The sequence below is a fragment of the Staurois parvus genome, unplaced genomic scaffold (assembly GCF_062004578.1).
Source record: "Staurois parvus isolate SC_StPar_1 unplaced genomic scaffold, SC_StPar_1.0 ptg000298l, whole genome shotgun sequence".
Classification (NCBI taxonomy): Eukaryota; Metazoa; Chordata; class Amphibia; order Anura; family Ranidae; genus Staurois; species Staurois parvus.
Genome location: NW_028318094.1, coordinates 4,638,669 through 4,653,586, shown reverse-complemented (window position 1 = coordinate 4,653,586; position 14,918 = coordinate 4,638,669). Strand labels below are relative to the sequence as shown.

At 41.0% G+C, this 14,918-nt stretch overlaps 1 protein-coding gene across 5 annotated transcripts in view; it reads right to left on the bottom strand.

The window, feature by feature from the left end:
• Positions 1-14,918, bottom strand: part of GRIA1 (glutamate ionotropic receptor AMPA type subunit 1) — a 382,121-nt gene that overhangs the window by 73,466 nt on the left and 293,737 nt on the right. For all 5 annotated transcript variants that reach the window (XR_016313529.1, XM_089682810.1, XM_089682811.1 and 2 more), the window contains exon 10: positions 3,854-4,060. Coding sequence is in view for 4 of the 5 variants with exons in the window: in XM_089682810.1 (XP_089538936.1) it covers positions 3,854-4,060 (207 nt within the window). In the remaining variant the exon portion in view is untranslated. The remainder of the gene's footprint in view (positions 1-3,853; positions 4,061-14,918) is intronic.

Sequence of the window (14,918 nt, the reverse complement as noted above, 5' to 3'; positions counted from 1 at the left end):
TTTCTTTTATAAATTAATTTAACCTATTCCCTGCTTTAGGGGTACTCTATGGTAATAATATGATATAGGCTTTAACAAGTCTATTCTGTATATATTATACAGTATCTCTACTGTTGTAACAACAAGAAGTTCAAGTTTCATTAACTCATTCAGCCAGACTTGCAATGTAGGATGTTTTAAAGTGTAGCTAAAGCCAAACTTTGTTCTTAATTAAGGATGAAGTGGGAAGGGGTACAGTCTCTGATGAGTTTTTATAATTGTCTGTGTTCCCAACTGGTGTGGGACTTGGTGACCCCTGTAACCAGGGCATTTGAGTTGTCATCTGAATAGGAAAAGAGGGGAAATCTTCCACATGTTCCATTGAGAACTGCCTCAGAGGATATATACCTCACTGAAGGGCAAGAGTTTCAAACTATTCCGTACTATTCCAAAATTTAACAAAAACGTTAGATATACTCAATTTATTTTTTATCTGTAAGCATTTCTGACTACAACATAACTATATTTTTGTTTTGGGTCCACTAATACCTGGTTGCACAATAGCTGAGTGGTTTACACTTTCACCCTACAGCAAAGGGGTCCTACACTTGATTATCACTTGGGACACCACCTGCACTAAGTCAGTATGTTCTCTTTGCATGTGTTTCCACCAGGTTTTCTACTTTCCCCAGTATTCATGAAACTGGCAGGTTAATTGACATCTGATTAAACTGGTTGCTTCTTAAATATTCTTTTTCTCCACAGCTGGCCCAAAGAAGATGGGGAAGAACAAAATAGGGTTGGGCACCATCATAGCGTACCAATCCAATACAGGATGAAAAAAAAAAAAAAAATTAAAGTATGTCTTAAGCAAAAACACTTCTTTTTTGTTTTCATTTATTTTTCATTTGTATAACATAAGGAATGTTTGAAACCCTGTCATGTTTTTCTCCCCATGTGCATCTCATTGGGAAATTTAACGTGAGTTAAAGTGAGGGAATCCCTTTTTTAGAAGGCTGTCACTAGAACAATTGTACTCATTAGATGATTTTGCCTCTACTCCTATTATTTGAATAACTTAAAATTTTGGAATATCCCTCACATTCACTCCTATTGACCGTAGTCAGCAGTGCAAAAAGAGAGTGCATACTGACACAGACAGAATAAAGAGTGGACAGGGATTTTATCCCTTCTCTACTCTATCCAGAATTTTTTTAAAAGTTTAAAGACTTTGGATATATTTTGAAGAAACAAGAGCATTGTTCCTTGAGGTGTACCTAAGTCTCTGATATAAAAAAGCAGCCAGGCCAATTATACACTCTGTGGTTCAGTAATATATCTTGGTTGCCTACTAGTTCTGTCTCAGTTGTTCATAGGTGACAGGTTCACTTTAACACCTAAATATATTTGCCAGTTCTGCTTCCAGCAGTGATCTACAGTATATGCTAACATTCCCCTGACATTTATTATTATATATACACAGTGCTACACTATCAATATCAATCTTGCATAAGGTGAACACATGGATGGAAACATTTTATCACAGGTGTCAGCAGAAGTAATAATGAAGCGGAACCGTCAATGGGAAACTGCCAGAAAGACATATATCTCTGGACATGGTCAGAGTTTATTGCACCATTTGATGTTAGGTGAAAGTGTATTTGGCCTCATTGACTCTGCAAATGGAACCTTAGTGCCCAACTGCACATATAACCATAGACCTCATTATATCAATTATGGACCTATTGTTCGGTGTAATTTTGGTTGAAGGTGAGTCAGACATAAATGTAAGAATATACAGCATAAAAATATGTGCTCTAACCTGAAAAAGTAACAAACAAATAAATGGGTAGATGTTCCAGGTGTGGGGGATTATTCCATCCACCTTGTTTGTGTGGATGGAGGAATCTGTTAGTTCAATCCACTGACTGAATGAAAACAAGGCCAGCTTAAATCATTCTCTTAGCAGCTCAGCTCACCCCACCCTGTTTTTTCATCCCAGCAGTGACTTACCAGCTAAGTTTCTCCTGCTTTCCCTTCTGATCAGTGACTCAGCAGCCTTTTAGCCAGCTAATCTCGGATGTGAGCACAGAGCAGGTGCTCTGGGAATGGGAACAGGGTGAGCTGAGCTTCTGAGAAAAAGACTTGGATAACTTTAGAGCATCTACTGTAAAATTTGAGGATGAATTGCTGCACAGTGTCTGTAGCTACAGTGGCCAGAAAGGGTTTATTTTGAAGCCTATTAACTTCCTGTTATGAATTTATAGATACCTGAATGTACATATCCTGAATACAGGTCCACTTGAAATTGACTCTGTATTGCCAACTAGTGATCAAATTAATGCAGAGGCTTTGTAAATGTTATAATTAAAATAGATATGAACCCAAACACTAATACACTCATACACGCTTTATTATAGGGCAATTCCAGTTTCTGATCTACAGCTCCCATTAAAAGAATATATAATGATCCTTCTTTTTCTGGCATTTCCTGTTATGGCTTTACAGCTGATTTCCAGTGTGTTCCTGCATTGTCACCCTGTCACATGCACCCCTGATGGAGACAACAAGTATCCATGTTGAAACATTACACAGGCACCATCACAAAACAGGTTCCAGAGTAATATTGCACATCCGATACTGCACCAAGTGGATAAAGAAAGGAATTGGCTGAAAGCGGTTAATACATGCAATGTAAATGTACTGTTCTTTGTCTGCATAATCTAACAGAATTGTGACTTGATTATGTCCAGTGGTCACACTCATGCTTGAAGATACAACAGGCTTAGTAAAACTCAAAAACACCCCAATTAATTGAAGGATAAATTCAGCTTTAAAAAAAAAATATTACAAAATATTTTTGCAGGTAATAAACGTGCATTTATTATTTGTTTATTAGAAGCCTGCAAAGCATTGCACCCATGATTAGCAGATCGCGGGTGCAATCTCCGGCTCCTGCAGACTGTCATTGTAGCTGTCTGCCTGTACCTTGTACAGGCAGGCAGTTACTGAATGACAGGAAGGATCAATTAACTATCTAGAGAGCTTATCAGTGCCCTGATAGGTCATTGAGAAGTACAGCCATCAGCCATTGTGGCTGATGGTAGTTGTAGTTCTCTCATATACAGAATGAATGACGTGGCAAGGTGGGCAAAGCCCGCAGCTGTGATTTTTTTAAATTGTGACATCAGGTGTGGGGAGAAGATCCCCAGCCTGCAGTCAAAATGGAGACTCGGGGGGGGGGGTGCTGGGGCTGCTCAGGTCATAATATGGGTGTAACATGTAACATGTTGCTAAAGGTGAACTTATCCATTAATTTCACTTGATTCACCAAACTCACAGAATGTAAGCTTTCAGAAAAAATCAGGTAAGTACATGCATCTTGGTTCCAAAAAAAACAATGTTTCATATATATGAAAATCTCCTGACGATCAGCTACTCTCTGCCTCCTTCTACCTCCTGAGCCTTACTATTGTTTCATATTTATGACTAACAGCCCTGCTAACCATTAGGGAACCAATAATCAGGCCACTTTGGGGATGAATTGCGTTTATCTCCACAGTCTATCAGATGGACAGGTCATATTGGAATGTTGGAATTCATTCCTTGTCCCACACAAGGAATGAAAGAACTGGGCAATGATTTTGCCCAGTGGTCAGGTCATGTTGGAAATGCAATTTTCATTATGGTTAATTTATCCATTATGATTCAGCAACAGAAATACACATTGGCTTCTCTTTTTCAGCCTCCATGATCATTACTTTAATAACTCTCGGATAAATCCCAAGCTCACTGTGTTAACACAAACTCGTGGTATACAACAAGCATCCAAATGCAATAAGTGAACACCATAATGTAACTGTGATGTACGTACCCCATACACCAACTCCCCCACCATTCCATTCCATGCCTTCATGTCTGAATCACGAGCTCCATATTTCCCATCCTTTACGATCTCCAGCTTGTACTTGAATCCAACATGCTTGGCGATTTCCTGGGCCAGCTCAACGCAGTACCCCTCAAACTTATCATTGCCTTCAAATTCATCAGCATTCTTTTTGTACATAACATAGGGTGCTTCCTAATAGGAGAAGAAATAATCAAATTATTCAGCTTAAAAAAAAACTAATGAAAACTACAAAATTTAATAACCTTAACATTCAGTATTCATCTTTACCTGCATTGATTATAGGCAACCCAAATCTTTGCAGACTGATGAAGTCAGTCACGCTCTGTGTACTTTGATTACTTTTTTGTTTTTTTGCAGCACGCCTAGTGTCTTCAACTGGTTAAAGTATATCTATGGCTTTCTATGAATACAAAATCTGTGCGGCAGCATTTAATTATGAGTGCATCAACACTTACAGTTTTTTTAGTCCCCTTGCAAGTCCCATACTTACTTATTGATCTTGCCAGTAATGGTTTGGCAAGGATGCGGCACTGCTCCTGAATTCAGAGCAGAGTTGGCACTCTCATATAGTCTGTACCCGCTTGCACTACAGTGGGATGAAACAAATGTTGCAGGGGGCATGGCTACTAACATTGTCACTGTTAATTCACAAGTCTGTAGCTTGTTAATCAACACCTGGCCACACCTAGTCCACCTCACCGCTTTCTGGATTGGCAGTACTGCCTGTATTGCTGAAATCCTCCCACTGTGAGTTGAAGTGTCTAGGAGGGGGAGCATGCGAGACACAAATGAAGGGGAATTTGGTTTAAAGTGGAAGTAAAGGCAAAACCTACTTAACTCTAAACCTAAAACCTACTTAACTCTAAACTTACCCTCAGCCACATTCTAATCCTAATCTACTTGGCCCTGTAAGAAAAAAATCGCTATACTTAGTTGTTCTGCAGCGCTCTGGTCCGGTCTCCAGAGGCGCCCTCTGTGCTGGAGACAGCTGATGGCTGGGAAATGCCTTGGAAGTGACATCACCCACAGACTTACTATAGAGCTTCCGTTGTCAGGTCCCTCTCCCATACATTCCTACACACTGAAGCAGCCCTGACAGCTCAGCATGGGACCGGACCGGAGCGGCTGCAGAACAGGTAAGTATAGTAATTTTTTTATTTTACAGGGCTAGATAGATTAGGCTTAGAACTTTGCCCAGCTTATTCAACTAAAAGTGCTTTGATAATGTCACTACTACATCAGTCATTACCATTTTAGTCTAAAGCTGACTATACTCCTTGCACTTTAATTGTAGATCTAATTTAGATCTACTACCATTTACATAATAAAAGGGTTCCAGGACTATTTAACCTGGGGGTGCAGAGATGTTCCATGCATCCCTCTGTAAGCAATCCAATTTCTGTCTGTTGGGACCAATGCGACATCCATGTGAGTGCCGGTGCGTGTCCCTGCACGCACACAGGGTGACTTCAGAGACAGGCATCCATACCCACATGGATGTCATATTGGGATACTGTGGCAATGTCCATGCAGCCGTTATGTCACAAGAGACATTAATGGGACCGCCTGCACAGCGATAGACAAAACAACTGTGCAACCCTGTGCGGGTAAACACAGCTTTTCACGGGCACACAGTATTGTAAGCCCTTGTGAATGAGGTCTTATGTACTCAGCAAAAAAACCTGAAAGAGGTAATATTCCTTCCCTACTCTATACAAAAATATTAAAAAAGGTTAGGGGTATACAAACATTTTAAGAGCTGGATTTGTAATGGGCTTGCATGAGCTTAGCTGTTTTATTAAAGTGAATTAACTGAGGCAAGACAACCCACAGGAGTCAGTAAAGTCATTTTTCTGGTAACCGCCTCAGTTATCAGATGGCCAATCTGTTTCTAAGCCGTGCCTTGTAAACGATACATTAGAATTCTAAGCTATTTCCTTTGCCTGAGAAACCAACCAATCTGAATGAAATAAAGGCTTAGTCATGGACTGCTGTCTGCAACTGAGGGGGATCTGGAGGCCTAGGCATAGACAAATCTTGTTCATAAAAAAAATCAAGGAAGAACTTGATATCAAATTGGAGCAGCATGATGTCCAAACACAGCCTTGACTGTGATCTTATCACACCTCTGCAGTTACGAACGCTGAAGCTTTGCTCCTAGCCGTCTGCAGCAAATTTATACATGTATAGATTTCTTAATCTGATTTATTAATGTATCATAGGACAAAACTGTTTCTAGAACTTGTTTCATAAAACATTTTATTTATATTTTTTCTGTGTTACAGCAAATCATTGGCTTTTTCGGTTTCTTCTTTTTCTGTAGAAAGCGAACCCTTGCGTATTCTGAAGTCATTACCTCTTTGTCAGATGATATAAATAAACTGGTGACATCAATATTACCCACTATAATCCATCTTTGGGCATTTGTGCACAGCAATCCACACTGGATGGAAGATAAATATGTATCTGAATGAACAAAAGATGTCTCTGTTAATAAGAGACATACGTGTCTTCGATCCCTCTCTGCCAATCCCTCCACTGGCTTCCCATTGCCCAACAAATAAAATTCAAAACATTAACAATGACATATAAAGCCTTTTATAACTCTGCCCCAAATTACATCACCAATCTTGTCTCCAAATATCACCCAAACCATACTCTTCACTCCTCCCACGGCCTCCTGCTCTCTAGCTCCCTTGTCTCCTTCTCTAGAACCTCTCCTATCCTCTGGAACACTCTACTCCAATCTATCCGACTATCACCTACCCTGCCCACTTTTAGGCGATCTCTGAAAACCTATATCTTCAGGGAAACCTATCCTGCCTTCAGCTAATAACAGAATCCTCTATTTCTCCTGTCAGTTCATCCACCACAGTTATTACCTTTTGTACAACCAGTCCCTCCATCTTAGATAATAAGCTCAAAGGAGCAGGGCCCTTCTAACCCTCTTGTATTGAATTGTATAATTTTGGTATGGTCTACCTTTATATTGTAAAGCGCTGAGCAAACTGTTGGCGCTATATAAATCCTAAATAATAATAAATAATTCATTGGAGTCATTCTATGGATTAGGATTTATATGTTCAGCAATTCATGTAGGATTAAAGTTTTTTAATTATTCACCTTAACAAAGTCCATCTTTGTGTTCTGCTTGCATGTTAGCCATATGTGGATATCCAGAGCCATGTAATAAAGTGCATCATTAAAGAAGCATTGATCTTTGCAAGCTGTGCCCAAAAAGACAGACAAATGACAAAGGAATGGTCAGTAGTATTGCCCATGGTCTCCCTGCAGCTGATTGTTTTCAGTTACTGACATTCCATACCTTTTACACCATGGGTTGAATTAAAGAGTGGCGCAAGCACAATGCTTGTACTACTCTTCTAAACATAAAAAATTGAGCAGTTGCTGCTCCCAATTAACAAAGGGGTGCAAAGGGGAGAGCATCTCTCTGTTCTGTGGCTGTGACAGGTGACAGATACAATACATGGCACAGTGAACAGGAAAACTGGAGATGCATGCTTCAATCTCTCTGCCTGTCCCTGCCTTCCATTTAGCTCAGATATGGGAGGGAGAGAGAGGGTTGTTAACCCTGCAGGCTCTGTAATCACTATACAGACAGAGAGAGGGATATAAACTGTCAGCTGACAGCTCACATCCTGTATGACAGGTCATGCCTGGCAGGAATCTGCAGCAATTTTCTGCATGGAAAACTGCCGCATTCCCTTTGTCATTTAGGTGCAGAGCCTATGCTAATTTCTTTTTCGCTCTGAAACAGAAACTGGTGGGGGTGGTGCAGATACTGTAGACTTGAAGCAGGTCTATCTGCTTAGGTAAATTGGCACGCCACTTGTAACAGTTTCCTGCATCATTATAAAGGTGCAGGGAGTTTTAGTTAATTCCATGGTGTGTCTTTGTGTGTAGGCAGCCATTTTGGTAGAGGCAGGGCTTTGCTTCGCAATGTCCGGACAAAAAGTGCATTTTACATAGCAAATCTTCACTTTTCAAGTTCAGTTCTACTTTAAAAATTAAGTGCAGGTAGTGGTGACAGCACAGTGGCTAAATGGTTAGCACTTCCACCTGGCATTACTAGGGTTGTTGGTTCAAATCCCAACCACAGCATCACTTGCCTAGAGAACATGCAGTTCTATATCATAGATAGATATCATAGGGATCCATGACTAAGTTGGAAGTGACAAAATGTGGCAGAGTAAGGCTTGTATAGTGACCGGACGTGACGTCTGTAACCGGAAGTGACACAGGAGCACCATTTTTTGGGATGCGGCAGTGGTGAGAGCCCTGCTTACAATCCATCACACTACCATACATATTATCTACAGGCATGTTTTTATCAATTATCTTGTCAGTGGCTGTCTGCATTCATTTAATAAGATGTGTTATTTGTACTGCACCATTGGAGTTTTTACCTTTTATTCTTTCATGGCCATTGCATCTGGGGGAGAGGAGCAAGGAGTACTGTGGATATGCTGATATTGTCACATTCTTTTCCCATTTGGAGTTTTTCAAAGCGATATATGCCTACCATGAGAGTGGGAGGCATGGAAATTTGGTGAGTGTATACCCAAAAGGGGGAACGTTTTTTTCTTGAACACATGGTGATTTTGGTTTTGAGAAGTAAATAGAAGATTATCACGTTGGAATGAATTCATGGACTTTATTAATTTTAGGATTTGTCACTTTAAGATAGATTTTTGTTTACAGCGCCATTGAATCACCTAGGGTTCATTTATTGTTTATATGACTTAGTTCAATTCAGTTAGTCATTTCAGCCGGCCATCCATGGATTGAAATTCAGCTAGTTCAGCAGGGATTGGCTGAATTTTTATCCATGTATGGGCAGTGTCCACAAACCAACTTCTGTACAGCCACCCTGTTGATTTTTTCCTGATCGGTCAGTGCCGGCAGCTATAGCCTGCAGCAATGATCAGTGTATTCTGATGGTGGGGAAGTCTCCCTCCCTCAGACTTCAAAGGCTCAGCGGGTCTTTCAATTGGGTCATTTCTTTTTTCATTCAACCTGCTGGTAGGTATGAGTGACAACTAGTTTTGCTGCAGCTATGAGTTATTTCTCATAATTTCCAGCAATATCTAAGGCTGACCAGTGGGCTTAACCAATATAAAAAAAACAAACAAATTCTCCATCCACACAAGCAATGTGGATGGGGGAATCCTCCCCGCTTGGACATCGTTTGCTGACAGCCAGACTCTCTGCTGTCAGAATACATTGATCAGCAGCTGCAGCCGCTGATCACAATAAATTTTCCATCAAGACTGTTCAACAGAAGTTAATCATCAGATTGACTTCTGTCGAGTAGGAACGGCCATGGTTGGATCGAAATTTTTCCCATCCCTGCTGAACCGGACAAATTTCAATCCATCTATAGCCAGCTGAAAGCAAAGCTCCACCCAAAACGGGAAGTTATGCTTTAAGGACTGGTCCCTCACTGCCCGTTAAGGATTGGCACCTTTGGAAAGCGGGTACCCGAAATTGACAGGTACCCACTCCCCAAAGTGCTGCGATTGCCAAGGCGATCGGAAGCGGAGGTTGTTCTCCCCCCCTCCATCCCTGTAGACTTCTGGGACACATGACAGGTCCCAGAAGAGTACAGGACCATTCACTAAGCGCAGCACTATGCACACTTGCACAGTGGGCACCTGGCTGTGAAGTTGCAAGCTGTCACAGCCGAGTGCTCACACTGAAGATGCCGGCGCCAGGAACACAGGACTGTCTCTGAAACGAGCTGTGGGAAGGACACTGCGGGATCCAGGGACAGGTGAGTGATTGTTTTTTAAAAGTCAACAGCTACAGTTTTTGTAGCTGCTTACTTTTATTTTTTTACAGTGTCACTGGAACTCTGCCTTAAAACTACCTGAAAAAAATAATTCTGGAAAGATTTTCTTATAGATGTAACAAGGCAGTGGTTAATCTTCAGTATAACACTGAATAAACCATTTTACCTTCCAGGCAAAGTATATCAGAGCTAGATGCGTCATGTAGATAATTTGTGGAGGAAAAGATGAAAACGTAGTGGAAATAATAAGTATTGTAGAGATTGAAGGGGAATACAATGAGTAATAGTAGTATGTAGGGTAAGGAGATATATCAATCAGTACAGCCTGAGAGAATGCAAAGTTGACTCCAGTTCATGAACTAGTAGCTATAGCAAAACTCAGCAGTGTGGTGCCCTTGCCAACAGAAACCTTTTTCTGGTAGCACATGGGATTTATCAGACACTTGTGGAATAGACTTCCTCAAGGGTTGCTTCTGGCCAGCTCAGTGGATTGCTTTAAAAAAGGCCTGGATTCTTTCTTGGATACACAGAATATAACTGGACACTAACATTTATAGGTAAAGTTGATCCAGGGAATATATGATTGCCTCTCGGGGGATCAGGAAGGAATTTTTTCCCCTGCAGGAGCAAATTGAATCATGCTTTGCTGGGTTTTTTGCCTTCCTCTGGATCAACTGTGGGTGTAGGATTATAACTTTTTTTTTTGGTTGAGCTGGATGGACTTTTGTTTTTTTCAGCCAGACTAACTATGTAGCTATGTAACTGGGGTGATCTACTAAATAAAGCTATGAAATACGCATTGATTGTGTTCTCCCAACCAAATTGTATCCTCATAGTATTTACTGAACTCACTGTGCTCCCACAGGCTACACCCCCCTCAAGTGTGGCTAGACTATGACATATCGAAAATATAAATTTGACTTTCTTTAAAGCGGTAGTAAAATCCAGTTTTTAACTTGTACCTACAGGTAAGCCTATAAGGCTTACCTGTAGGTACAGTGAATATCTCCTAAACATGCACGGTTTAAGAGATATTTACTTTAGTAACAGTCGGTGATGTCACCCGCTTATGAACACTGTGCTCTCAATGGATGGCACACTTGAGTGTGTTGCAGATTCATAGCGCTGTGCTGGAAATGTGACCTCCGTGTGCATGAGGAAAAGTGTCGTCATCGCAGCCTGGCCATTAAAACAGGTGGAACGTGTGAACCCTAAAGGAAGACGGGGTGAAAATAGAAACCTGGTCAGCAGTGACAGTGCGCTGCTGGAGGGATCCACTTTATAGGTACGTATTTCATAAAGTGCTAGTATGCGGTGCATACTAACACATTATAACAGGTGGATCTTTTTTTTTTTAGGGACTTTACTACCATTATAACATCTTTAAATTTACCTAACTACTGGTGATAACGTTTGGAAATTCATATATAATGCAGAAATAAAATTGCACTGCTATCATTAAAGGAGAAATCCTTAAAAGTCATAGCCTGACATGGATGGGGTAAGGGGTATGTGCAGATCACACATCAGCTGCATACAGGAAGACTTCTTTACAGTTTGGATTTTCTCAAGAACTGGTTCTAATCAGCTCTGTAGCAATCGAGCACACCGATATGGACTCGGTCATCCTTCTTGTTAAGAATCTTCCATTTTGTATCACTTCTACTCCCAAATCAGCTTTCCTCATCCCCCCTCCCTCTCTGTTGAGTGACATGTGGTCTGTTTGATGCAGGCAGGCATCACAGGCAGCAAACTCATTGGGAGGGTGTCATGGTTATAAATACCACAACTAGCTGGTGCCCCTCTGTCTGCGAGACTCTTGCTGGAGAAGGGGTCGTAAAGCCACAAACCGAGCCCTCACTGAGCTCCAAAAGTCATTCAGACTTACATTTTAAAACCTAGTTTTCCATATACTTTTATATCTCCAAATAGTAAATAATTACACAAACATGGAGCACATATTCGGATGGCTCACTTTAATATAAATCGCCTGGTATATTACACCCCCTATCTGACATACACAGGAGAGCAGAAAATTATACCTCCTTAACCATTCAAGCAGGTATGTCATATTTCATATCTAACCGTTCAGCAGATGATTCTGGGTATTAATCTACTCATGGATAGAATGTTATATGTAGCTAGGAAAATTTATTGGTCATAGTATAATTTGTGAAGGCTTTGGTCATAGCAAATGAGGCGATTGGTTCTCTGCTTCAGGGAGACACTCTGTGGAGTCCTAGAAAAAGCTAAGCTAAACTGAGTTGAGAGAAGTTGAAGAATTCTCCCTTTTTAACATCGGAACCAACTTGGAAGACGGCCCTTTTGCTCAGAAACCTGATCTACTTAACCCAGGCTGACAGCAAGTACTTTATCTATCTAAATTCCTTTCTGTTATCTCTTTGCTGTGCTATTGTTCTCTGTATATTTATATATATATATATATATATATTGGCTACATCTTTTTCTGTAAATATTTTTATTGCACCCTTTTGACCTTTTAGTAATAAATTTTACTTTCTGAAAGTGTTGAACTGTTTCTAAAGCTCTTTAATGCAAACTAAGCACCCCTGCCTCTGAAGAGCGCTACTGTGTGTGTTTTAAACTTCAGTATATCTCTGCCTGCGGTGACAGTGGTATACCGACAATTATTCAAACATCATAGTGTTATTGCTGATATTGCCGAGTTTCCTCTTGCTCTCTACAAAAAGGAGGTGGTGGCAGTGTGAAGGGTTAATTGCATAATTAACCTGACCCAGTAACAATCACTCTCAGGCTGCAGGTACACAGATTGTGGTCCATTAGCTGAACATCTGCGTGCAGGGTGCAGCTGGGCGTGGCATTGTTACGCACGTGACAGCGCGGTTTTAGATTGGCTAGTCCTTCGGTCACGAGTTTGGTGAGAAGGGCTGGGGTTCTGACGCAGCGATCGTCACAAGCTCTGTAGATTGAATTAAAGTATCTGAGTGTGTTTCTAAATACACAAAATGTAGTTGGCTATTAATAATTACATATATTAATTATATATATTGTTCATCACTTCAGTTATTAAAGTGATACTAAACTGATAACTGTTAGATAACAATGATCAGTATAAATATGTACTGTATATATATCAGACTTCTGCTTCTCATTCTTTAAAAGAAGATTCCAAACACCTTATATGCGTTCTGTGTTGTGTGGTCACATGACCCTTCTCTGTTCATTCCCCTCCGCAGGGAAGATCTGTAGGAGAAGCATCTGGAAATCTGATGCCATATTCTATATGCATCATATATGGAAGTCTAAACTCGATTTCCATGTAAGGATAGCTGGAGAAGGTACTGCTGATCATAGCAGATGTGTCCTTCCAGCCTTTGTATATTCTATGCGTGGGGACCTAACAGGGAGGTGAAGACTCTACCAACCATTCCTGTTAAAAAGCCATTAGTAAAATAAAAATAAAAAAACTTTTATCACCAGCAACAAAATTATATAGATCACAGCTATAATATATACAGTATATATATGCTGCAAACTTATGGTACAATAACACGTGTGTCAATCATTGTAGCAATTGCATAAGTTTGCTGCATCCTATATATATTATAGTTGTGATCTTTATCATTTTGTTGCGGGTGATATGTTTTTTATTTTAGTGCTGCACTTCTGGTTTATTATTTGGTTATACTCCATATCTGAGTATAGGGGCAGCAGCTTATTTGTGATAGTTTTAGGCCCTAGCGCAAATTTTCATTTTGGTTTTTGTAATATAACCATCCCTGTTACACTCGCTCCACAAACGACTAGAACACATCAACATGGAGAAGGAGCCAGGGAGGAGCTTGGCACTGAATATTTATGATTCAAGTTGCCAAGAGTAGGAGAAAGGAGAAAGTGAAAGGCTTCCCTGTTCACTGAAATCCAGAGCATATGCTGCAGAGGTTGCAATGGGAGAACCAAAAGGATATCATGTTGCAGTGGGGACACAGAGAAAAAGATAGCACCAGCGCACAGCAGGATCAACCAGGTTAATAATACTTTACATACAACAAATGTAATTATGATTAAGGGATTATGTATAGCATGCTTATATTACATGTAAAGACATTTATTATACTTTTGGGTTTAATGACATTTCAACTGCCTTTGAGGATTAGGAAGGATTTTTGTTTCTCTGTTGAAGAAGATGGGACCATGGTGTCTAAGTGTTTTACTTTTCACTTGATTAGCAGAGGATTTAGGGCTTATTTACATCTAGGCAGTCCATTGCAGTCACAATATGTTGTGTGTTAACTTGGGTGGTATTAGGGTAGCCTATTCATTTAAATGGGCTGTGAAAGTACCAAAATGGACAAAAAATGGAAAAGCACCATTTTATCTGACATAGCAAACAACCGCAAAGGACCAGGATAAGGGGTGGGGTGCTTGGAGGGGCTGTGTCCTCTTTACATTTCTGTATTTTATCAGCAGTACAAAGTGAGTCTGGTACCACCTTGCATCTGGTGCTCTCCTCCTGCAGTCCAATGCTGCTGCTCCTATGTCTCACAAAGGAGGCCAGCAAATCCACCAACCTCTCTTAATATTTTAATGCTGGTCACCCTGGACAAGCAACAGAGCCCACCCCAACCTACAGCAGGCTGCCTGCTGTGATATCCCTCCCTGCACTGTGCTGCTAAATTGCCGAGGAGGAGTTCTATATACCCCAGGGGCGGACTGACAACTCATGGGGCCCCCGGGCAATAGGGGATCATGGGGCCCCTGTGTCCTCGCCTACACCCAAAAAAAGCCTATGAAAAAGCCAATGAAAGGTACCAGGGGCATCTCATGGGACCCCATACTGACCCCGGGCCCTCGGGCAGTGCCCGAATGGTCAGTCCACCCCTGATATACCTAAAGACATTTAGTTGCTGGAGTCTACTGATGGCAAGATACCTGACTGAGGTGTGCTGCCTGCTCTGCAATTGTGTCAGTACATCTCAGTTCAGGCAGCTTGCAGCACACTGGTACCAGCTCCAGAAACACAACAGCTAATAAACAATGAACCCCTATCCCGCATTTCAGCCACAGTGCAGTTATTGATGCAACTTTAGGTGGGGCAGGGGAAGGCTCTGCGACTGGTTCAGGCTGACTGATTACTGCAGGAGATGGCTTTGTTGGCATCTTCTGCGAGAAGTGGGATCAGTAATGTGAAATCTGGAGGAGGTGCTCTTAGTGTCAGGAGTCTGGTGAGCAGAA